The sequence below is a fragment of the Pygocentrus nattereri genome, chromosome 25, assembly GCF_015220715.1.
Source record: "Pygocentrus nattereri isolate fPygNat1 chromosome 25, fPygNat1.pri, whole genome shotgun sequence".
Classification (NCBI taxonomy): Eukaryota; Metazoa; Chordata; class Actinopteri; order Characiformes; family Serrasalmidae; genus Pygocentrus; species Pygocentrus nattereri.
Genome location: NC_051235.1, coordinates 29663660 through 29689902, shown reverse-complemented (window position 1 = coordinate 29689902; position 26243 = coordinate 29663660). Strand labels below are relative to the sequence as shown.

Here is a 26243-nt window from a genome sequence, read left to right as displayed (position 1 = left end):
GAACCCTTTTTGGGGCCATATAGAACCCTTTTCGAAAAGGTTCCATAGAGAACCATCTACAGCATGTCGTCCATCAATCTGAAGAACCTTTCTATTCTATACTATTATTACGATGTCAAGCCTGTACACAATAGAAGAACCCTCTCTTTCTTTATTAAGGGTTCTTTGAGTGTGTATGGTTCTAGGCAGAACCATTTTCTTTACCAAAGATAATTTAAAGAATTGCTAGAATCATTTTTAAGTGTGTATATAAAGAAAGAAGCTACGCGCCGCAGGAACAGTTCACCAGTTTTTGTTCTAGCAGGTTTGAGAACACTAGAATAACAAATGTGAGATCTGACGTTTGGTTCCGCTCAAAATGAGCCGGTTCTGTGTCTGAGCCCTGTATGAGTAAGTTCTGACCCCTGGACACTGACCCAGCAGCTTGGCGATGTTGTACAGAGCCTGACCCCAGAGGAACAGCATCCCATCACGGCCCGAGTTGCTAGGGAAACGCTTCTGGCTGCCGTGCTTCTTCTGCTCAGCCTCCACGAAGTCCGCCGGTACGTAGTAGTGCTTGGGGATGACGGCATGGCCTGCATTAAAAACAAACAAACAAACAAATAAATCACAAACACAAACAAAAAACACAACAAGAAACCTCAAAGCATCAAAACATCAAATTATACATGGGTTTAGTGACCATGAATCGGGGTCTAAATTTCTGACAAAAATCTAAAAAAAAATCTCAAATTCAAGAAAAAAATTCTTAATCATCACAATTCGATTCAATACCAGGAAAAAAAAAAATCACTGTATCTTGAAATCTCATACTAACGTGATTTAATTCAATTCAGTCATGACTAGAAACAATTCAATCACATTATATCATGATTTGATTCAGTTTGAAAATGATTCTCGAGGAAAAGAATCAGTGTTTCATGAAATCCTGCATCAATCAGGATTCAGTTCACTGTTGATTCTTCAAAATACAATTCAATCCATCAATAAATCACCTTTACTACAATTCAATTCAATTCAACTCAACAAAGATTCGGTGCATCACGAAATCCTGAATTCGTTTTGATTCAGTTTGATTACGATTCTCTAGGAAACGACTCAGTGTCTCACAAAATCTCACATTTGACAAAATTTGATTCAATTTACTGATGATTCTTAGGGAAATGATTCAGTACCTCATGAAATCCCACACTTCATCACATTTTGGCATGTTTTCATTTCATATCATGAAATTTTGACTTCACTTTGCAGAGATTTGTTTTCGGCTTGACTGGGACTGTTTTCGTTGATCAGTGTTAAGAAATAAATTGATTTTTTAATTAATTTTCATAAATGTTCTGAGATAATAAAGCATGAAAAGGGGGTGAACACTTCTGACAGGCACTGTAGGAAGCTATTAGAATTATTAACCATCACTGACAAACAATAAGATGAAGTTTATTGGGGCCTATTACTGTAAAGTGTATGAAGTGCAGAAGATTAATGAACATATACACTTCAAAATGACGGTTCTTCACGGGTTCTTTAGTGAAGAAACTGGTTCTATATAGAACCATGAGCACTCAAAGAAGCCTTTGCATGAGGCATGAGGATATGCAGGTATGAACAGGTGAGCATTAAATGACGGAACCTCACCATCATAGGACTGGAAAACGACGTCCTGCAGCAGCTCCTGGTATTCCTTGACCTGCGCTGGGTTTCCCCTGAACACTCCTGCAGAACAAAGAGAGGAATCACGACCAAACCTCCAGAAAAACGCGGCAGAACAGCCTCTGTTCCAGTTTAACTGCAGCTATAATTCAAAAATAAACGGTACAGTTAAACCACGACTCTCAGCCTCACCGTCAATGATCATGTAGATGAAAAATATGGGAAACTCGCACTCGATGCCATCAAACAGCTGCGGAGAGAGAAAGAGAGCAAGAGGTTAAAGGCCACCCACGGTCATTACGCAGCGTCTCCGTTAAATTAACTTACACATGAATGTATATATGTGTGTATATTCACTCACTACTACACTGCGATTCTGGTGCTGAACACAGTCATTAATAAAACATGGCATGAGGTTTTATGCTTCTTTAACAGGGAACAATGAATAAATCATGTTGCTGGTTTCTGCTCACTGTTATTACAGCAAAGCTAATATAGTCACGCATTTCCACGACACAGAGGAAACAAAAAGCACAGCATTCTATTGGACAATGCATTTCTATGGAGAGGATAGAGGCTGATAGAGACCACAGTTTAATGTAAAAACAGCTGGAAAAGCTGTTAGACCCCAAAACTGCCCCCTTCAGATAAACAGCACTGAAAGCTTTGATCTCTGAGAGAGAGGAGAACATCAAGCTGCTTCAGATCTGAAAACATCCACAGGTGTTTCTGTCGATCCTTCCACTGTGAGAAGACCACTCAGCACTGTGGGTCTAAAAGGACGTGTAGCTGATCAAGAAGAACCTCACTGAGAAAAGGAGACAGACACACCAAACAAAGAAGCTGGACGATGGACTGACCGCCCCAGAGTCCAGACTTCAGCACCACTGAATGGGTTTGATGAGTTCAAAAAATCATCAACCAGCTTCTAAGACTGAGCTTTGGAGGCGTGTCTGCAGGTTCAGGAACTGAAAGTGAGTCTCCTGAAAAGAGTGGAAGCTGGAATGAAGGGAAAGAGCAACTCACTGACTCACTGACTCACTGACTCACTGACTCAGTCGTTATAATTTTCTGTAGGCAATTTTTTGCTTTTTTTTTTTTGATGCTGAGAAACGAACAGCCTAAATGAAAGAGAGGTCTCTGATTTTTGCACAGTATTTTATGCAGTTTTGGAAGTTCAGACATCAATTTTTGAATATTATAATAGCTTAGAATCAATCAAAGGCAACAGGTCAGTAACATGATTGGGTATAAAGAGCATCTCAGAGAGGCGGAGTCTTTCAGAAGTAAAGAGGAGGAGGGGTCACCACTCTGTGAAAGACGGCACCATCAAATAGAGCAACAACTCAAGAAGAACGTTTCTCAACATAAAACAGCAAAGAGCTTCTGCTTTTCATCGTCTACGGTGCAGAACATCATTAAAGACTCAGAGAATCTGGAGAAATCTCTGTCTGTGAGGGACGAGGCTGAAAACCAGTATCTGCTGGCCGTGATCTTTGGGCCCTCAGGCAGCACTGCATTAAAAACAGACATGATTCTGTAGTGGAAATCACTGCATGGGCTCAGAAACACTTCTGAAAACCACTGTCTGTGAACACAGTTCATCACTGCATCCACAAACGCTGTTAAACTCTAAAACACAAAGAAGAACCCAAATATAAACAGGATCCAGAAACGCTGCCACCTTCTCTGGGCCTGAGCTCATTTAAAATGGACTGATGGGAAGTAGAAAAGCGTCCGGCGGTCCGACGAATCAATATTTGAAATATTTTTTGGAAATCATGGACACTGCGTCCTCCGGGCTAAAGACCACTCAGCTTGTTATCAGTGCACAGTTCAAAAACCAGTATTCATGATGGTTTAGGGGGCATTAGAGCACATGTTATGGGTGACTGGCACATCTGTGAAGGCAACATTAATACTGAATATATACATATGTTGCCATCCAGATGACGTCTTTTTCAGGGAAAGCCTTGATTATTTCAGCAAGACGATCTCAAACCACATTCTGCATGTATTACAGCAGCATTGCTCCTTATTAAAAGAGCTAAAATGTGTTGCCATCAAAATTCAATAACATTTTTTCAGTTTATACATTTGATATGTTGTCTTTGTACTATTTTAATGAAATATAGGGTTTAAATGATTTGCATATCAGTGAATTTTATTTTTATTGGCATTTTGCACAGCGTCCCAACTTTTATGGAAATGAGGTTGTGGTTTATTTATTCTGAACGTCATGTATACACACACAACAGTCTCGATGTCTACTGGACTGAAACGACTGCACAGTTCTACTATAAACACAAGCTGGCGTGCTGATCAATAACCTGTATCCGTATCACTGTTTCTTTCCCCAACGACTCCAATAATATCTGAAGCCACACAGCAGCAAAGCCTCAGACGAGCCTCGGCTGCACAGCCGCAGCCCTTCAGCTGACACAGAAAACAATTATGTGTCAGACGCTATCAGTACAGCAGCCAAGCAGAAACTCCATTAAACCACCACGCGGGCCCCCCACCCCAAATCCCTTATACCCCCCCGCCCGACGCAGACGAGCCATGAATCAGTTGGGTTTGAAATTACAATCAATGTGGACGTAGTGATGTTTGTGATGAACTCATTTAAATGACGCGACGTTTCTCGCTACAGACAGATGAACCATTTACTAAAAGCCTTTAAGGGGCCCGTATCTCACTTCTTCTGATACAATAATTCATTACTACATTTCAAATTACCCGACTTCTCTTCGTCGCCTTACAATTAAACAGCCTGTTTCTGTTAACGTCTGCTTGTCATCATTCTTGTCTCTTTAAGACTGACAAAGTCAGGGGAAGTCGGACTTTTCTAAGTGAAAACAAACGAACATCGACCCAGTCCCGTTTCACCCCTCGCCCATGCCGCTCAGCCCTACCCTCTTGTTTTGCAAGTTCATGTCTAGGTGTAGGGTGTCCTGATTCTTGTTGAGATAGAGGGGGTGGGGCGAAGTGTTGGGGCTACATGACCCTCCAAACAGGTTTTTCAGAGAGTTATGAGGAAAAAGAAAAACAGGCATGATGGAGCAGAAGAGAGCAAAGAAACGCACAAATGTGAGAATTTTAAGGTGGAACTGACTTCAGCTTCATATCATTGAAGAATTAGGAGTGGGTGATAACGAATAAATAAGTAACTAAAGCCCAGCGGTGAGGAGCTGAACTTTCCCCTCCTCTGCTGTCCCTGCAGACGGGCAGGGTCGCCTACAGAGCGGCGCTGGTAGCTGATAATGCAGTGATGCTCTTTTATTTGAGGGTCTCCTTTCAGAGGGAAGATCTCAACCACTGCCCCTTTTAATACAGTTCCAAGGGGTTAAGATGACACTCAAAAACAAGGGGTAGGGGTAAACAGAAGAAATGGGACTGGGCCAGTGTCTACACAGATCGATCAATCTATTCATCTACCCATCTGTCTGTCTGTCTGTCTGTCTGTCTGTCTGTCTATCTACCCATCGGTCTGTCTATCTACCCGTCTGTCTGTCTGTCTGTCTGTCTGTCTGTGTGTCTATCTACCCACCCGTCTGTCTGTCTGTCTATCTACCCGTCTGTCTATCTACCCGTCTGTCTGTCTGTCTGTCTATCGACCCACCCGTCTGTCTGTCCACCCGTCTGACTGTCTGTCCACCCGTCTGTCTACCCGTCTATCTACCCATCCATCCACCCGTCTGTCTGTCTATCTACCTGTCTGTCCACTCGTCTGTCTGTCTATCTATCTACCTGTCTGTCCACCCGTCTGTCTGTCTGTCTGTCTGTCTGTCTATCTACCTGTCTGTCCACCCGTCTGTCTGTCTGTCTATCTACCTGTCTGTCTGTCTGTCTGTCTATCTATCTATCTATCTATCTATCTATCTATCTATCTATCTATCTATCTATCTATCTATCTATCTATCTATCTATCTATCTATCTATCTATCTATCTATCTATCTATCTATCCACCCGTCTGTCTGTCTGTCCACCCGTCTGTCTGTCTGTCTGTCTGTCCATCTACCCACCCGTCTGTCTGTCTGTCTGTCTGTCTATCTACCCATCGGTCTGTCTATCTACCCGTCTGTCTGTCTGTCTGTCTGTCTGTCTGTCTGTCTGTCTATCTACCCACCCATCTGTCTGTCTGTCTGTCTGTCTGTCTATCTACCCGTCTATCTACCCGTCTGTCTGTCTGTCTACCCACGTGTCTGTCTGTTTGTCTGTCTGTCTACCCACCCACCCGTCTGTCTGTCTGTCCACCCGTCTGACTGTCTGTCCACCCGTCTATCTACCCATCCATCCACCTGTCTGTCTGTCTGTCTGTCTATCTACCCACGTGTCTGTCTGTTTGTCTGCCTGTCTACCCACCCACCCGTCTGTCTGTCTGTCTGTCTGTCTACCCACCCGTCTGACTGTCTGTCCACCCGTCTGACTACCCGTCTATCTACCCATCCATCCACCTGTGTCTGTCTATCCACCCGTCTGACTGTCTGTCCACCCGTCTGTCTACCCGTCTATCTACCCATCCATCCACCTGTCTGTCTGTCTGTCTGTCTGTCTGTCTGTCTGTCTATCTATCTATCTATCTATCTATCTATCTATCTATCTATCTATCTATCTATCTATCTAATTTGTGAGGTCAGACACTGATGTTGGATGAGAAGGTCTGGCTCACAGTCTCCCAAAGGTGTTTGGGTTGAGGTGCAGGCCAGCCAAGTTCTTCCCCACCAAACTGGCTCATCCATGTCTTTATGGACCTGCTTTGTGCACTGGTGCGCAGTCATGTTGGAACAGGAAGGGTCCGTCCCCAAATTGTTCCCACAAATTTGGAAGCGTGAAATTGTCCAAAATTTCTTGGTGCTGAAGTTTTAAGAGTTCCTTTCACTGGAACTAAGGGGCCGAGCCCAACTCCTGAAAAACGGCCCCACACCATGATCCCCCCTCCACCAAACTTTACACTCGGCGTAATGCAGTCAGACAAGTACCGTCTCCTGGCAACCGCCAAACCCAGACTCGTCCATCGGATTCCCAGACAGAGAAGCGTGACGTGTTCTCTGGAGTGACCAATCTCCACTGCTCTAGAGTCCAGTGGTGGCGCTTTTCACCACTGCATTCCACACTTTGCATTGCGCTTGGTGATGGTGGCTTGGTGGACTTCGTGGCCGAGTTGCTGTCGTTCCCAATCGCTTCCACTTTGTTATAATCCCACTGACAGCTGACTGTGGAATATTTAGTAGTGAGGAAATTTCACGACTGGACTTGCTGCACAGGTGGCGTCCGATCACGGTACCACGCTGGAACTCACTGAGCTCCTGAGAGCGACCCATTCTTTCACTAATGTCTGTAGAAGCAGTCTGCAGGCCTAGGGGCTCGGCTTTACACACCTGTGGCCATGGAAGTGACTGGAACACCTGAATTCAATGATTTGGATAGGTGTGAGGCAATAAAGTGTATGTGTGTGTGTATATATATACACACATACACACACACACACACACACACACGTATTCATTTACCTGTCTGTCTGTCTGTCTATCTATCTGCCCTTCTGTCTGTCGGTTGATTTACCTGTCCATCCATCCATCCATCCATCCATCCATCCATCCATCCATCCATCCCATACGATTAAAAATCAGGCTGAATGAATTGTATGTTTACAAGCTTTACATCGCTTAAATACTACATCAAACCTTTTTTTTTGCGATAAGCGCCCTTTAAAGACAAGGAAACAATTCCACTGGCTGCAGTGTGTGATACTGTCTTGCCCTGTCTTTGTCTTTCTCTGTATCAGCCTTTTTCCTGTTCCATGTGCTTCTGTTTATGTCAGTCATGTGCTTTTGTAGTCATTTTGGTCTGTGTCTCCTCCTCTGTCCCGTCTTCTTGTCATCTGTTTCACCTGTCTGTTGTCTGTAGACCTGCCCTCTCATTAGTCCCAGCGTTTCTGGTTCTGCATGTGTTCATCCCCGTCACTGTGCTTTGTGTTTGATTGGTGTTCTGTGGTTTCAGGCCCTGTTTTACTTATCTAGTCCGTTAGAATCAAAACAAAAGCCTTTCTCTTAAGCTCTGTCCTTCTCGCTCATAATGAATTCGCCCACGTGTGTGTGAGTGGCTCGAGTCCTGTGCCGATACGCGCTTCTTATTGGCTGGTCGCAAGCACACAGGGCACGTCTTCCACGGCTGGATCTGACTTCCTTGAGGCTTTACCTCCGTGGTGGCTTGGGGTGCATGTTTTAGTTCTGACCCGCAGCTCAGGTAGATGTTTGCTTTCGGGCCGGTATTTTGTCCGTTTTCTCGATGTACTAGTTTAGCTCTAACTACACTTTTAGCCTGGTTTACGTTTTCCTGTTTTGGGCCTAGTTCGTGCCATTGCTTTCTTTTCATGTAGGGTTTTCAACCAAACTGGTTCTCTTTTGTCTTTCTCATGTTATGAGCACTGCAAAACCCCTAGACAGGTCACATTCTTTAGTCTCGTTTTCTTTCTGTTGTAGTAGTTTTAGTGAGTGTTCGTACCGTTTTATTAATTTTTCCAATAAAAACAAGGACTTCTTCTTGCACTTCCATCCAGCCTCTTCGTCTCCCTCTACGTTGCAAAATGAAATGAAAATATGAAAACTAAAGGTATATTTTTCCGTGGGTGGCGTGACATGAACAAGAACAATCCATCCGCAGCCAAATCCTGCCAAAATAATACACGTTTCATCCTGAGAGTTGCTGAATTGGTCTGTTTGTGTGGGCACGACGTTCGTGTCTTAGTCCGCAATTACAGCCGCCGTATTTAGCAACACATTTCTACACCGCAATTAAGATGAAGGCTAGAAACCTTTCAGAGCTGCTGCTGAGCAGATTAATAAACAAACAGGGCAGTTATTCATAACACGGAACATTCCGAAGCACAACACAGAAATCGGCGTTCATATTCGAACAGTGAAGCTGCTGAATTCATAAAGCTTCCAAAGACAAAATAACCCACAAAAGATCCCAAAGGAATAACCCAGCATATTCAGCCTAATCCCTAACTGCCCCGTGTGAAGCTAATTTATAGTGGATGCTACTGGAGAGGTGCGCAAGCAAAGAGTTCTGTTCTTTTACTACGTTAAATATTAAAATACAGTCCATATATACAAACTCTACTGCACAAAACTGGCTCGGAAGAATTCACTGCTGTTGTGCTGTCATGAAATCATGAGCGTTCATATATAATCATCGACTGAGCCTACAGCAGTTTAGCTCCGCCCATTCACGCCGAAGTTACAAAGAGTGTTCGTTTTATAGCACAGGACTAATATCATCTGGGTTATTACAACAGTTTGCTTAACAGCATGGGATTAACATAATCTGGGATAATTTCTACTTTGTTATTTAAGCATGAGATAAAAATAATATGGGATTATTTCTATGGTTTGTTTTATAGCATGAGATTCATTTAATCCGGGATTATTTCTACAGTTTGTTTTATAGCATGAGATGAATTTAATCTGGGTTATTTCTACGGTTTGTTTTATAGCATGAGATGAATTTAATCTGGGTTATTTCTACAGTTTGTTTTATAGCATGAGATTCATTTAATCTGGGTTATTTCTACAGTTTGTTTTATAGCATGAGATTCATTTAATCTGGGATTATTTCTACGGTTTGTTTTATAGCATGAGATTCATTTAATCTGGTTTATTTCTTATCATTATTATTATTAATAATAATAATAATAATTATTATTATTATTATCCGTATATTAGTACATTAGTGTTATTTTTAACACTCTTGGCTGAGTCTGGCTCTGGAAGCACACACCACCCACCCCCACCCCCCAATCACACCTTGGATCTGAACGCTAATGGAGAGCACAGTGTCTATAAACTTTCCCCAAATGTAATTAAGACTTTTCTATCTGCGCTGGAGATCTAGGCAGACGATCATCGTGGCAGGAGGAGATAAGAGCAGGAGATTATGGCATAATCAAATAAAGGACGTTAATTGAACTGGTCTCGCTTCGTTGGCGTAACTTGCCTGAGCCGCATCAGGACCGAAATGGGGAGAGTCAGCAGCCTGATGAGAAAATAACTAAATTAATCCAAAACCGCAGCACGGCTGAAAACCTAATTTGACTGAAAGGGCCATTGCTCAAGGCCTTAAGTGGCCTCGATATCAGACTGGACCACAACGGAATCTACCTTCACATCAGTGATGCAAAAACCAGACATCTGACTGGAGAGTTCCAGCAATTAACATCCACCGGATAAGGATGGTATTCTGTATAATGAGCATTAATTATGAAATAGTATGAATGAAAGATTGGAAATCAAATAAAAAAAAATAAATCATATAGACAACAGTAATTCAGACTAGTATATCACAAAAGTCTGAAGTCATCAGGCTAATCGAAATGTTTATTTTGGTTTAAAGTGTGGGTTTACCTGTTAAAATAAGAATAAAATGTTAAAAAACTAATAAAATTAATACAATGACATGGTAAAACATACTGATTAAAATGTGAAATTATAGCATCATAGAGCTCATTGTAATTGAACAAAGCCATATCGCCCCCTACGCTTCCTGTAGTGAATTACAGTCTGTCAGAGCGACTGTGTGGGTCATATGAACATTATAGAGCTTTTTAAATGAAACAGTAGAAGCCGTATCGCCCCCTACGCTTCCTGTAGTGTATTACAGTCTGTCAGAGCGACTGTGTGGATCATATGAACATTATAGAGCTTTTTAAATGAAACAGTAGAAGCCGTATCGCCCCCTACGCTTCCTGTAGTGTATTACAGTCTGTCAGAGTGACTGTGAGGATCATATGAACATTATAGAGCTTTTTAAATGAAGCAGTAGAAGCCGTATCGCCCCCTACGCTTCCTGTAGTGTATTACAGTCTGTCAGAGTGACTGTGTGGATCATATGAACATTATAGAGCTTTTTAAATGAAACAGTAGAAGCCGTATCGCCCCCTACGCTTCCTGTAGTGTATTACAGTCTGTCAGAGCGACTGTGTGGATCATATGAACATTATAGAGCTTTTTAAATGAAACAGTAGAAGCCGTATCGCCCCCTACGCTTCCTGTAGTGTATTACAGTCTGTCAGAGCGACTGTGTGGATCATATGAACATTATAGAGCTTTTTAAATGAAACAGTAGAAGCCGTATCGCCCCCTACGCTTCCTGTAGTGTATTACAGTCTGTCAGAGCGACTGTGTGGATCATATGAACATTATAGAGCTTTTTAAATGAAACAGTAGAAGCCGTATCGCCCCCTACGCTTCCTGTAGTGTATTACAGTCTGTCAGAGCGACTGTGTGGATAATAAGAACATTATAGAGCTTTTTAAATGAAACAGTAGAAGCCGTATCGCCCCCTACGCTTCCTGTAGTGTATTACAGTCTGTCAGAGCGACTGTGTGGATCATATGAACATTATAGAGCTTTTTAAATGAAACAGTAGAAGCCGTATCGCCCCCTACGCTTCCTGTAGTGTATTACAGTCTGTCAGAGCGACTGTGTGGATCATATGAACATTATAGAGCTTTTTAAATGAAACAGTAGAAGCCGTATCGCCCCCTACGCTTCCTGTAGTGTATTACAGTCTGTCAGAGCGACTGTGTGGATCATATGAACATTATAGAGCTTTTTAAATGAAACAGTAGAAGCCGTATCGCCCCCTACGCTTCCTGTAGTGTATTACAGTCTGTCAGAGCGACTGTGTGGATCATATGAACATTATAGAGCTTTTTAAATGAAACAGTAGAAGCCGTATCGCCCCCTACGCTTCCTGTAGTGTATTACAGTCTGTCAGAGCGACTGTGTGGATCATATGAACATTATAGAGCTTTTTAAATGAAACAGTAGAAGCCGTATCGCCCCCTACGCTTCCTGTAGTGTATTACAGTCTGTCAGAGCGACTGTGTGGATCATATGAACATTATAGAGCTTTTTAAATGAAACAGTAGAAGCCGTATCGCCCCCTACGCTTCCTGTAGTGTATTACAGTCTGTCAGAGCGACTGTGTGGATCATATGAACATTATAGAGCTTTTTAAATGAAACAGTAGAAGCCGTATCGCCCCCTACGCTTCCTGTAGTGTATTACAGTCTGTCAGAGCGACTGTGTGGATAATAAGAACATTATAGAGCTTTTTAAATGAAACAGTAGAAGCCGTATCGCCCCCTACGCTTCCTGTAGTGTATTACAGTCTGTCAGAGCGACTGTGTGGATCATATGAACATTATAGAGCTTTTTAAATGAAACAGTAGAAGCTGTATCGCCCCCTACGCTTCCTGTAGTGTATTACAGTCTGTCAGAGCGACTGTGTGGATCATATGAACATTATAGAGCTTTTTAAATGAAACAGTAGAAGCCGTATCGCCCCCTACGCTTCCTGTAGTGTATTACAGTCTGTCAGAGTGACTGTGTGGATCATATGAACATTATAGAGCTTTTTAAATGAAACAGTAGAAGCCGTATCGCCCCCTACGCTTCCTGTAGTGTATTACAGTCTGTCAGAGCGACTGTGTGGATCATATGAACATTATAGAGCTTTTTAAATGAAACAGTAGAAGCCGTATCGCCCCCTACGCTTCCTGTAGTGTATTACAGTCTGTCAGAGCGACTGTGTGGATCATATGAACATTATAGAGCTTTTTAAATGAAACAGTAGAAGCCGTATCGCCCCCTACGCTTCCTGTAGTGTATTACAACCTGTTGGAAATGTTTGGCATAAGTGAATCCACTTCTTTCCCCATAAACAAGGTATTCCATGGCTAATCAGCATTGTAAACTACTCATGGCTGCTCAAACTGATATTACATGATGACAGTATCCAAGTTTATTTTCAATTTTAAAAATATGTCGTCGTTGTCCAAAGAAAACAAGAATCTCCAAATTGGAAAGTTTACAAGAAGAAGACGAAAAAAAAAAATCTCTTCTTTACTTTCAATGTTAGTAAAACGTATGAATTTAAATACATTTTATCCTATGCAGTTTGAGAATTTCTGTCTCAAAATGAGCTCAATTAATGCAAAAAAATCAAAATCAACAAAAAACGAGATGCATTTTTCTTTGGACAGCGATGTTTATGTTATATACATATATATATATATATATACATACATACATACATACACACACACACAAATCACTTCCATGGCCACAGGTGTATAAAGCCGAGCCCCTAGGCCTGCAGACTGCTTCTACAGACATTAGTGAAAGAATGGGTCGCTCTCAGGAGCTCAGTGAATTCCAGCGTGGTACCGTGATCGGACGCCACCTGTGCAGCAAGTCCAGTCGTGAAATTTCCTCACTACTAAATATTCCACAGTCCACTGTCAGTGGGATTATAACAAAGTGGAAGCGATTGGGAACGACAGCAGCTCAGCCACGAAGTGGTCGGCCACGTAAAATGACAGAGCGGTCAGCGGATGCTGAGGGGCATAATGCACAGAGGTCACCAACTTTCTGCAGAGTCAATCACTACAGACCTCCAAACTTCATGTGGCCTTCAGATCAGCTAAAGAACAGCGTAGAGAGCTTCATGGAATGGGTTTCCATGGCTGAGCAGCTGCATCCAAGCTTTACATCTCCAAGCACAATGCAAAGCGTGGAATGCAGTGGAGTAAAGCGCCGCCACTGGACTCTAGAGCAGTGGAGACGTGTTCTCTGGAGTGACCAATCACGCTTCTCCATCTGGGAATCCAATGGATCTGGGTTTGGCGGTTGCCAGGAGACGGTACTTGTCTGACTGCATTGTGCCGAGTGTAAAGTTTGGTGGAGGGGGGATCATGGTGTGGGGTTGTTTTTCAGGAGTTGGGTTCGGCTCCAGTGAAAGGAACTCTTAAAGCTTCAGCACCAAGAGATTTTGGACAATTTCATGCTTCCAACTTTGTGGTAACAGAAATGTGCTTCTGGAAGAACGGTCAAAAATTCCCATAAACACACTCCTAATCCTTGTGGAAAGCCTTCCCAGAAGAGTTGAAGCACAGCAGACTTTTTTATAACACATGAGCTCAGTCAGCGTGGACTCCACCGAGTAAATTTGTATGGTTTCTGAAAGCGCTCTCTAGCTGAGCAATTCTGTTCTAACTAGGAGAGATAAAGGCTGTAGAAGAGCTCAGATATGAAATAAATACTGCCCAGGTGGAAAGAGTAATCAGCAGAGCCGCCCTGCAGGCCTCCTGCTGCACTTTACTGAAATCAGAGATTTAATCATTCACCACAGAGTCTTCTCTACACACCGTAGCTCAGGCCGCAGAGGTCTCCGTTTAAATACAAGGCAGATAAAACTGCAGTTTAATCTCAGCACTGAGTGATTTGAATTAAAGTAGGCTACTAGGCTAAACTTATTTAAATATGTACAATTACAGTACAATGTATGTGCTAGAGTCTATAGTTCTCCTGTATACCTCAAAATCAAGTCCTGCTGACCAATCAGCACTCAGTAGCAGTAATGCCAACCAATCAGCTCTCAGTAGCAGTAATGCAAACCAATCAGCTCTCAGTAGCAGTAATGCCAACCAATCAGCTCTCAGTAGCAGTAACGCTAACCAATCAGCTCTCAGTAGCAGTAACACTAACCAATCAGCTCTCAGTAACAGTAACACTAACCAATCAGCTCTCAGTAGCAGTAATGCCAACCAATCAGCTCTCAGTAGCAGTAATGCAAACCAATCAGCTCTCAGTAGCAGTAATGCCAACCAAATCAGCTCTCAGTAGCAGTAATGCCAACCAATCAGCTCTCAGTAGCAGTAATGCCAACCAAATCAGCTCTCAGTAGCAGTAACGCCAACCAATCAGCTGTCAGTAGCAGTAATGCCAACCAATCAGCTCTCAGTAGCAGTAATGCCAACCAAATCAGCTCTCAGTAGCAGTAACGCCAACCAATCAGCTGTCAGTAGCAGTAATGCCAACCAATCAGCTCTCAGTAGCAGTAATGCCAACCAAATCAGCTCTCAGTAGCAGTAACGCCAACCAATCAGCTGTCAGTAGCAGTAATGCCAACCAATCAGCTCTCAGTAGCAGTAATGCCAACCAAATCAGCTCTCAGTAGCAGTAACGCCAACCAATCAGCTGTCAGTAGCAGTAATGCCAACCAATCAGCTCTCAGTAGCAGTAATGCCAACCAAATCAGCTCTCAGTAGCAGTAACGCCAACCAATCAGCTGTCAGTAGCAGTAATGCCAACCAATCAGCTCTCAGTAGCAGTAACACTAACCAATCAGCTCTCAGTAGCAGTAATGCTAACCAATCAGCTCTCAGTAGCAGTAACACTAACCAATCAGCTGTCAGTAGCAGTAATGCCAACCAATCAGCTGTCAGTAGCAGTAATGCCAACCAATCATCTCTCAGTAGCAGTAACGCTAACCAATCAGCTCTCAGTAGCAGTAATGCTAACCAATCAGTTCTCAGTAGCAGTAATGCTAACCAATCAGCTCTCAGTAGCCGTAATGCCAACCAATCAGCTGTCAGTAGCAGTAACACTAACCAATCAGCTCTCAGTAGCAGTAATGCTAACCACTCAGCTCTCAGTAGCAGTAATGCCAACCAATCAGCTGTCAGTAGCAGTAACACTAACCAATCAGCACTCAGTAGCAGTAACACTAACCAATCAGCTGTCAGTAGCAGTAACACTAACCAATCAGCTGTCAGTAGCAGTCCTGGTGCTCTAAACTTGTTTACTGTAGTAAAGGTAAACTGTAGTCTACTTTCTGTAAAAACAGTAATATTCTGATAAGATTTCAATAATTTTGTAATTGAATTTATTATCTTATTTTGCAAAATTAAAGGAAGTTCCCACATTAATAACTAGAAAATCTTTCTGTTTCCATTTGTAACCATTTTGCTCCACTCAACCCCATCGATTAGGGACTTGCCGGCTCTCTTTAAGACTTTTGCGGTCATATGTTTTGGCAAAATTAGAAAAGATAGGAAGTGTGCAGACAGGACTTTGACTGATAGTGACAGTAGCCAATTACACAAATGACAATATAACAGATTAAATCCTTCATAAAAAGAATCATTAGCTCCAGCCCTACTGCGGAGCAGCTTATCTGGCCGACTGCTCGGCTCAGCCGCGGCCCAGACCCCCTCACGGCAACGCGGCACACAGTAACCGCCCATGAGCCTCTATTATGAGCCAGTTTGGAGTCAAAGGGTTTTCTGTTCTTTTGTAAGTGCAGGGAAACACGTCTGCGCTAATCAACCACACGGCACAGATGCGGCTGGAGATTAAGGTTAAAAACAACGCTGGAGTTTTCCTTTAATAGGCCCTTTTCCTGTTTCCCGTCTCCTGCTAAATGCGAGCTCATTAATTCCTGGAGGTCAACTGCAGCAGCTAATAGACTGATTTGCTGTGTGTTAAGTAGCTACGCTCTCCGTTTCAGATTCAGACCAAGGATAAAGTTAATATCCTCTCAGCTTCCACCCAATCAGACGGGATTTACCCAAGGCCAGCACATTCCCCGCTCCGCCGTCAACAGCAGGACAAGATATAAATAAACTAATCTCAGCTGGATTAAAAGGTGCATATGAAAATGCCTGAGTGCCGTGTATTAGCATTATCGCTAATCTTTATTTTGAAGGCTAATCTCAGACAGAGATGAAGCACACACACCATCTCAGCCCATTCAGACCCAACAAAGAGCTCCTGATGAAAACTTTTAGACTTCAGAAGTCTAGAGTTATTATAGTGTTACACAGTCAATTTATATGAAGACATTATTCATATAAAACAGATACTTTGAATAAAGGTCAGTACATTTCAGTAGCTACTAAACAAAATCATGGTAGCAACTGAATTATTCATAGTACTTACTGAAAAACACATAGTAAATATTGAATATATGAATAATTTGCAGTACTTGCTGAATAATTCATAGTAGTTACTGAAAAAAAACAGTAAATACTGAATAAATGATAGAAACAATAATTCTTAGTAAATACTGAATATTTCATAGTAGGTAATGAATAATTCAAAGTAGATACTAAATAATTCATAGTAGGTAATGAGTCATTTATAATATACAGAATAATTCATAGTAGTTACTGAATAATTCATAGTAGGTACTGAATAGTTCACAATGAGAACTAAATAATAGCCAGTACGTACTGAATAGTTTGTAGTACTTACCTAATAGTTCATAGTAGATATTGAATAGTTCATAGTAGATACTGGATAATTCATATTAGGTGAGGAATAATTCACAGTAGGTACAGAATAATTCATAGTGGATTCTGAATCATTCATAGTACTTACTGAAAAACCTCATAGTAAATATTGATTAATTCATAGTTGATGGTTAAAAACTGATAGTTACTGAATAATTTATAGTATTTACTGAATAATTGATAGTAGATATGGAATAATTCATATTATATACTGAATAATTCATATTATATATTGAATAATTCACAAGCGTGACTGAATTATTCATAGTGGACACTGATTAATTTAACTGGTGGGCACTCTGCAGGGGACGGTGGAGGATTTGCTAACCTTCATCTCTGCCGGTCTGTAGTATCTCCGGTTCTTGTCCTCGTTGGCCGTCCTGTAGCCATCTCGGAGGAAGCGCTTGAAGCCGTATTTCCCCTTCAGCTTCCGGACAATCTTGTCCAGCGTTTGGCTGTAAAGAGCGTCATCGTCCACTGCGAAGGCTGGGTAGCTGATACAGGGCAAGAGGGCAGCATCCGTGTTCTAAAGGCAGCAACAGACACACATTAGACTTTTTCTGCCCCTTTTGTCCTGCATTATCAGGTAATTCTCCATGAACCTCTAGCTTATTATTACCTTATTATAATCACCTTATTATTAATACACTTCAGTGAATGGGGAAGTAGGATTGGTCAAGCTGGTGCTCATGGAAATGGAGAATACAGGAAACGGTAAGGATGATATGGTGTTGATGTGTTGCTGATCATTTGTTAAGAGTTTATTAATCATCTACAAAGGGCCACTCCAAATAAAGCGTCCCTGTTACCTGTAAGAGTTTCATATCTATAATGTTTGAGTCATTTTAGAGTAATACTTTAGTTATACTCTCATCTATCCAGTTAATATGTAGAATCTGTTGGGCATTTCAGTTATAAACTTAAAAAAGAAAGCTAACTTTCGGCATCTTGCCATATTATAGATGCTGTATCTGGTATTAAACACAGTAACAGACATGTGATCGACTCTCTCTGAGCAGCACAGAACAGATGTGCGTTACACAATTTACATAAAGCCATGAACTCAGATTAAATAATATACATGAAACGCATATTATTTTAACAAAATCAGCAGATACTGAACAAAATCATGGTAGTTACTGAATAATTCACAGTTGATTCTAAAAAAATCTAAGTTGACATTGAATAATTCATATAAGATACTGAATAATTCATAGTGGGTACTGTATAATTCACAGTAATTACTGAATCGTTCATAGTAGGTACTGAATAATTCATAGTAGGTACTGAATCGTTCATAGTAGGTACTGAATCGTTCATAGTAGGTACTGAATCGTTCATAGTAGGTACTGAATAATTGACAGTGGGTACTGAATAATTCATAGCAGGTACTGAATCGTTCATAGTAGGTACTGAATCGTTCATAGTAGGTACTGAATCGTTCATAGTAGGTACTGAATAATTCATAGTAGGTACTGAATCGTTCATAGTAGGTACTGAATAATTGACAGTGGGTACTGAATAATTCGTAGTGGGTACTGAATAGTTCATACTAGGTACTGACTAATTCACAATAGGTATTAAATAATTCATAGTAGTTCCTGAGTAATTCATAGTGGATTCTGAAAAATTCATTGTAGACATTGGATTCATTTCTAGTAGGTACTGAATCATTCATAGTAGGAGGTACATAACTGCTCAGAACATACAGGACTGTTGAAAACAGAAAGCATTTGGTATTAAACACTAACGTACATGTGATCGACTCTCTCTGGGCAGCAGGGAGCAGAGGGTCTGCCGGTTGCGGTTGTGAGCATCCAAATCCACGAAAATCACCGACCAGGAGCATCCCTAAAGAGCAGAAACACACACAGCATGATTACCTCTGTCTTTGAGTCAGCACTGCTGCTTGGGAGGCGTTCAACAGCGTCTTCTGCTGCAGCTGATAGCAGCTTTGGCGTACGAGCACAATGCCGGTGAGATGACATTTTATAACCAGCCGTTTGCCACAAAGTGACGAACATCACCATTTGGATTACTATAAAAGCTCAGGGGACATTTCAAAAATCTTTTCCGCAGCATACGGTTTGCAGCAGGTATTGTCCAATTTAGCCCTGGTTGAGCACAAGATGCTCTGAAAGCAAATTAGAAGCAGCTAACAAAAGCCCAAAAACCAGCGAGCTCCCACACAGCACTTACTGAAATGGGAGCGAATTCAAAAGCCAAAGTAGCTGATGGGACTGCAGTGGCATTGATAAGTGCGCTTATATAAGTGTACTGATAAAATAGAGCACCAATCGTGATGTGTACAGCCGTGGGTAGCCACGAGTCTCAGAGCCAGGCCTTTCGTTTGGGAGTCAAATAAAAAAAATTAACCATAAAAAAAAACACTTCTACAGTAATTCTAATTTCTGAGAACGTCTCATAGCATGTTAGTGCAAACCTCATGGTTTTGGTCGTTTGCGATTAAACGCCAACATCTGAAGCTTGTGAAAGATTCCATGTGTTTTATTTACAGCTGGTAACGTTAACATAACGTAACTGAGCTTGTATCAGTGACACAGTGACTCAGTAAAGAGTTCTGCTGCAGCCGTTTCCCATTCCTAACAACTGCTTAGTATACCACTCATTCAGTCAGTGACGTATCTAGAACTTCCAGAAGGCCTAAAGTGATGTCTTTTCTCTCACTAAAATTGGTCTGACTGCAAAACACGGCGTGATTGATTCCTCTGTCACTTCCTAATTAGGTTGGTAGCTAGTCTAATGTGTGAGGCCTTCAGTCCAGCTCCTGAAGTCCTAACCAATAGGAGAGCTCGCTCAGCTGTATCTGCCTAGATACTATAGAAAAAATGATCCTGATTGGGCAGTTTTCAATGGGCCATCTCAAGAGTTTAACCCTTTTATTCCAAACAAAACTTAGGAATGTAATAAGAGAACTACTATAGCTTTAAATTCAACGAGTATGATGATTCTTCTTCTTCTTCTTTCGGCTGCTCCCTTTAGGGGTCGCCACAGCGGATCATCTGCCTCCATCTTGCCCTATCCACTGCCTCCTCTACTTTCACACCAACCATCTCCATGTCCACCTTCACTACATCCATAAACCTTCTCTGAGGTCTAGCTCTTCTCCTTCTACCCGGCAGCTCCATCTCCAACATTCTTTGCCCAATATCTCCACTATTCCTCCTCAACACATGTCCAAACCATCTCAACCTGGCCTCTCTGGCTTTATCTCCAAACTGCTCCACCTTCACTGTCCCTCTGATCTGCTCATTTCTAATCTTGTCCATCCTGGTCACTCCCAACGAAAATCTCAGCATCTTCATCTCCGCCACCTCCAGCTCAGCCTCCTGTCTTTTAGACAGTGCCACAGTCTGCAAACCAGACATCATAGCAGGACGCACTACTGTTTCAACGAGTATGATGATTCTTTTAAATACAAATGAGCTAAAAGACCTACTGAAAGCCTGGAAGGCTCTAAAGGTTCCACCTTGGAACACAGATATTTGGTTCCTACAAACACAGTAAGATCAAGAGAATAGAATTTGATTCTGATTCGTTAAGAAATGATTCAGAGCAATGATTTGATTCAAATCAAATTTAAAAATACACAAATGTAACTGTAAAGACTATGAACACAGTAGTGGAACAAACATTAGAAAACATTACAGCAAGTGTTTTTGGTTTACTGCTGTCGGTTTCAAGCGTTTAGTTCATTTAGCTGTTAATTCTTTCTTTGAGTTCTCCAGCCTGTATCTGTGCATCTTCAACCGATGGGATCTGCAGTCTGAAAAATAAGCAGTGAAGCGGCTCTGGACTGCGGCAATGCCCGGCTGGTTTAGTGGAGCAAAACAAAATGAAGACTCATGGGGTTCAGGATGATTATTAGTCCAGTCGAGCTGCCTTCAGGGACACCTTTCAGAAACAGGACTGGAGCTCCCTGCAGGCGTGTGCACATGTGTCAGGCTGTAAAAATACTTGACTGGATCATAATACAGTATTGTGCAAGTCTGAGATCTAATTTTAAAGTCATAACAGTCAACAAGTACAAGACATTCCTGGAAAACCAAACAAACAAACAAACAAATGAGAGTTTACAGGGAAAATGTTCCCCCTAACAACCACCTGGAAGACCCCAAAACTGCCCCCATCAGATAAACAGCACTGAAAGCTTTCATCTCTGAGAGAGAGGAGAAGATCAAGCTGCTTCAGGTCTGAAAACATCCACGGGTGTTTCTGTCCATCCTTCCTCTGTGAGAAGACCACTCAGCGCTGTGGATCTGAAAGGACGTGTAGCTGATCAAGAAGAACCTCACTGAGAAAAGGAGACGGACACATGAAACAAAGAAGCTGGACAATGGACTGACCGCCCCAGAGTCCAGACCTCAGCACCACTGAATGGGTTTGATGAGTTCAGAAAATCATCAACCAGCTTCTCAGACTGAGCTTTGGAGGCGTGTCTGCAGGTTCATGAACTGAAAGTGAGTCTCCTGGAAAGAGTGGAAGCTGGAATGAAGAGTGACTCACTGAACAATCAATAACTGATATTATATTTATTTGTTGAACATTGTGTAATTTTCTGCTTTTTAGTTTATAGTAGTCACCGAATAACTCATAGAAGATCCTAAACAATTCTGTAAACATGGAATAAATAGTAGATAATTAATAATTCATAGCAGATATTGAATCTTTCAAGCTAGTCATTTAATTATAGGGGTTACTGAATAATTTATAGTAAATGCTGAAGAAATTTTAGTAGCTATGGAATAATAAGTAAATAATGAATCATTTACAGCAGATATTAAATCTTTTAGTTGAATCTTCACACAATAATTTATAGAAGCTACTGAATAAATCCATCCATCCATTTTCTAAGCCGCTTCTCCGTCAGGGTTGCGGGGGGTGCCAGAGCCTATCCCAGCGGTCATCGGGCGGAAGGCAGGATACACCCTGGACAGGTCGCCAGTCCATCGCAGGGCAGACAGACAGACACAGACAGTCACTCACACCCAGGGGCAATTCAGCATGTCCAATTGGCCTGACTGCATGTCTTTGGACTGTGGGAGAAAACCGGAGAACCCGGAAGAAACCCACGCAGACACGGAGAGAACATGCAAACTCCACACAGAGAGGACCCCGGTCACCCGGCCGGGGAATCGAACCCAGGGCCTCCTCGCTGTGAGGCGACAGCACTACCAACCACGCCACCGTGCCGCCCTACTGAATAAATCAAACTACTTAATAATTTGTAGTAGTTACTGAAGATTTTTTTGTAGATACACTGAAATCCACTGAAATGATCTGTTCTAAGCTGGACTGACTCCACACGCCCCGCCTCGCCTCCCCTCCAGGCTTTTATTCTACTGCTCTGTTTTAAAACATTCGGTTATGAAAAGGAACAAATACCAACTTTTCACCTGGAGGAACTGATTTAAGCTCCACAATCGGACCTTAAACCCACTGTAGAACCTCTGAGGGAACATTTACACTGTTTGTACCTTGAAGAATGAATCGTACCTGCATAGCACATTTATTTCTAACAGTATACTGAATAATTTGTAATAGCTATGGAATATATAGTATATAATGAATAATACATAGTAGATACTGAATAATTGTAGGAGTTATGGAGTAGTTAGTAGATAATGAATAATTGATATGTACTGAATCTTTCACAGTAGATAATACTGAATAATCTGTAGCAGCTATAGAAAAATTAGTAGATAATGATTGACTCATAGAAGACACTGAATCTTACATGGTAGTTACTTTATAATTTATAGCAGCTACTGAATAATTCATAGTAGACACTGAATATTTTATAGCACATACTGAAAAATTCATAGTAGTTACAGAATTTACTGAACAGATAGTAGATAATGAATAATTCATAGCAGACAGTGAATAATTCATTGTATATACTGAATAACTAATAGTAGACTGAATAATTAGCAGCGGGTAAAAGTGACCAGTACATACTGAACGACAAGCCTTGAGATCAGCACCTGAATAAGAACCTCAGGTCTTCAGTTTAAGGGGTTAAAACCGATCCAATTTCATGACGCATGTTCTAATAAACCAAACAGCTGGTACCAAAAAGCATTTCAGAAATGGCATTAAAATGACACCTGACGCCTCCACATGAGCCTCGACGAGGCGTTATGTAATATTTTGTGCCGTTTTCAGCTGCTATGAAACTTTCCTCTGGGTTTTTGAGTTCATTTTGTTTTCCCATCAGGTAAGCGCCCTGAGTGGGAGCTCCCTGGGCATCAAGGGCACTCCAATCATTTCAGCAACGTGTCCAATTATTCCCCCGTAGCCTCTCCATGTCCACTGCAGCCCCTTCACCCACACTTCTTCATTTCAGAGCGAGTCTACTCTCAGCCCGGCCTCATTTTCATCACACACACACACACACGCAGCAGGTGCCGTTCAGGATGCGCTTAACCCATCAGCGAAAATAACAAAGAGCTAAAGCACCTCTCCTCCTCTCAGAGCCTTCATACCCCCCCCACCCCCATCTGCATGCTGGAGGGCACTGTACAGTGCACACATTCATTTATATGTCTAACCACAAAATGGGAAGAGGACGTGTGGAATCATATGCAGTGCATATGTGAAGTGCCGTGGGTTTTGTACTACAGCGCGAGATAATGGAAGAAGGGCCGATTCTGATTTGTCTGCTCTGAAGGGAAATGGAAAAAGGCAGGAGGTACTGCTGGAGGTGGTGGCTCTCTAACGCACTGACATACATTAGAAGGGCACAACATCATGGAAATCAATTTCCCTTCCTTTAAATAAAGGTGCGCTGCACAAACAGTGTTAAAGGTCCATTCACCACCCAGACCACACAGGCCGTGAAAACGCTGTAAACACACTGCGTCTCTTTTCCCACAGCCTGTTTAAGATTTGAACCTGTACAAGGTTTCCCTTCAACTGGATAATAAGTGATGTCACAACCATGGTTGATGAAACAGTGTTTTTACAGCGCTGAGTGTATGATATCTAAACAAAACAAAAAAAACAAACAAACAAAAAAAATTCATCATGGTTATGATATCCCCATCATAAGCATAGTTGCATATGACCGCTGATTCAGCCTGCAGCAGTTTAGCTCCACCCATTCAGCCCACAGCAGTTTAGCTCCTCCCATTGAGCCCACAGCAGTTTAGCCCCACCCATTCAGCCCACAGCAGTTTAGCCCCACCCATTCAGCCCACAGCAGTTTAGCCCCACCCATTCAGCTCAAAGCAGTTTAGCCCCACCCATTCAGCCCACAGCAATTTAGCCCCACCTATTCAGCCCACAGCAGTTTAGCCCCACCCATTCAGCCCACAGCAGTTTAGCCCCACCCATTCAGACCACAGCAGTTTAGCCCCACCCATTCAGCCCACAGCAGTTTAGCCCCACCCATTCAGCCCACAGCAGTTTAACCTCTCCCATTCAGCCTACAGCAGTTTAACCCCACCCATTCAGCCCACAGCAGTTTAACCCCACCCATTCAGCCCACAGCAGTTTAACCCCACCCATTCAGCCCACAGCAGTTTAGCCCCAGCCATTCAGCAGTTTAGCCCCAGCCATTCAGCCCACAGCAGTTTAGCCCCAGCCATTCAGCAGTTTAGCCCCAGCCATTCAGCAGTTTAGCCCCAGCCATTCAGCCTACAACAGTTTAGCCCCAGCCATTCAGCCTACAACAGTTTAGCCCCAGCCATTCAGCCTACAGCAGTTTAGCCCCAGCCATTCAGCCTACAACAGTTTAGCCCCAGCCATTCAGCCTACAGCAGTTTAGCCCCAGCCATTCAGCCTACAACAGTTTAGCCCAACTCATTCAGCCTACAACAGTTTAGCCCCAGCCATTCAGCCTACAACAGTTTAGCCCCAGCCATTCAGCCTACAGCAGTTTAGCCCCAGCCATTCAGCCTACAGCAGTTTAGCCCCAGCCATTCAGCCTACAGCAGTTTAGCCCCAGCCATTCAGCCTACAACAGTTTAGCCCCAGCTCATTCAGCCTACAGCAGTTTAGCCCAACTCATTCAGCCTACAACAGTTTAGCCCCAGCCATTCAGCCTACAACAGTTTAGCCCCAGCCATTCAGCCTACAACAGTTTAGCCCAACTCATTCAGCCTACAACAGTTTAGCCCCAGCCATTCAGCCTACAACAGTTTAGCCCCAGCCATTCAGCCTACAGCAGTTTAGCCCCAGCCATTCAGCCTACAGCAGTTTAGCCCAACTCATTCAGCCTACAACAGTTTAGCCCCAGCCATTCAGCCTACAGCAGTTTAGCCCCAGCCATTCAGCCCACAGCAGTTTAGCCCCAACTCATTCAGCCCACAGCAGTTTAGCCCCAACTCATTCAGCCCACAGCAGTTTAGCCCCAACTCATTCAGCCTACAGCAGTTTAGCCCCAACTCATTCAGCCTACAGCAGTTTAGCCCCAGCCATTCAGCCTAAAGTCACCATGTCCAATGCCCAGAGTGGGCTAGTGGGGTATAAAGCCCCCCCAGCAATAGGCTGTGGAGCAGGGTAACTGTGTTCTCTGAAGTGACGAAGCTCCATCCAATACCTCTGGGATGAGTTGGAGTGACCCAGAAATGACTATCCAACATCAGTACCTGACCTCACTAATGCTCAATCAAACCCACACAGCAAATGTTGCAACATCTAGTGCAAAGCCCTTCCCAGAAGAGGAGAGGCTGTTACTGCAGCACAGAATCACCACTAACACCTTCATTTCAGAAGAAACGCTGGATGTCTCAAAACTTTTGGCCACATTATGAGGCAGTAAAAGCTTCGCTACATCAAACAGGGCTCTTCCAGGAGCTGGGAGGATAAAGCCATCTGTATTCACCTGGGTTTTGTGCTCAGACGAGCGAGGGACCTGCTGATGAAAGCTGTAGATGTATAGGCGTGAGGGAGGAGGAGAGCTAGAGCTCTCATTAATAACTCAGCCATCGCTCAGAGCTGATGCAGCCTCAGACAGCAGTGAGGCAGTCGCTACACCAGCCTCGTGGCTCCTTTTGTAAATTACGGCAGTAATACACTGTAGGCTGGAGTTCCTAAGCCTGCTGCGGCTTCGGGCGCAAGCAGGATGCATTCTGACGGTGTTAGTTACAAAACTAAAAGAAGTTTATGGGGTATATATGCAGAAAAAAAAGCATAAACAAAAACACATTTTTCTCCCTCGTACATTTGCACCCGAGTGAGGAGCGCACAAAACTGGCTGGCAGATTATATACGGCTGCGAACAGAACCTCTACAGCAAAGGGATTTAAAAACAATATTTCATAGGTAAATTAAAAGTACAATTACTACCTTCATTCCAGCTTCTGCTCTTTTCAGGAGACTCCCTTTCATCTCCTCAGAGAACCTGCAGACACGCCTCCAAAGCTCAGTCTGAGAAGCTGGTTGATTTTCTGACATAATCAAACCCATTCAGTGGTGTTGAGG

The 26243-nt window shown here is 42.7% G+C and overlaps 1 protein-coding gene across 3 annotated transcripts in view; it reads right to left on the bottom strand.

Moving 5' to 3' along the window:
• Positions 1 to 26243, bottom strand: part of phkb (phosphorylase kinase, beta) — a 184849-nt gene that overhangs the window by 93504 nt on the left and 65102 nt on the right. For all 3 annotated transcript variants that reach the window (XM_037534548.1, XM_037534547.1, XM_037534549.1), the window contains 5 exons: positions 18552 to 18647; positions 17125 to 17322; positions 1843 to 1900; positions 1636 to 1713; positions 417 to 575 (listed from right to left, as the gene is read on the bottom strand). In XM_037534548.1, coding sequence (XP_037390445.1) covers positions 417 to 575; positions 1636 to 1713; positions 1843 to 1900; positions 17125 to 17322; positions 18552 to 18647 — 589 coding nt within the window. The remainder of the gene's footprint in view (positions 1 to 416; positions 576 to 1635; positions 1714 to 1842; positions 1901 to 17124; positions 17323 to 18551; positions 18648 to 26243) is intronic.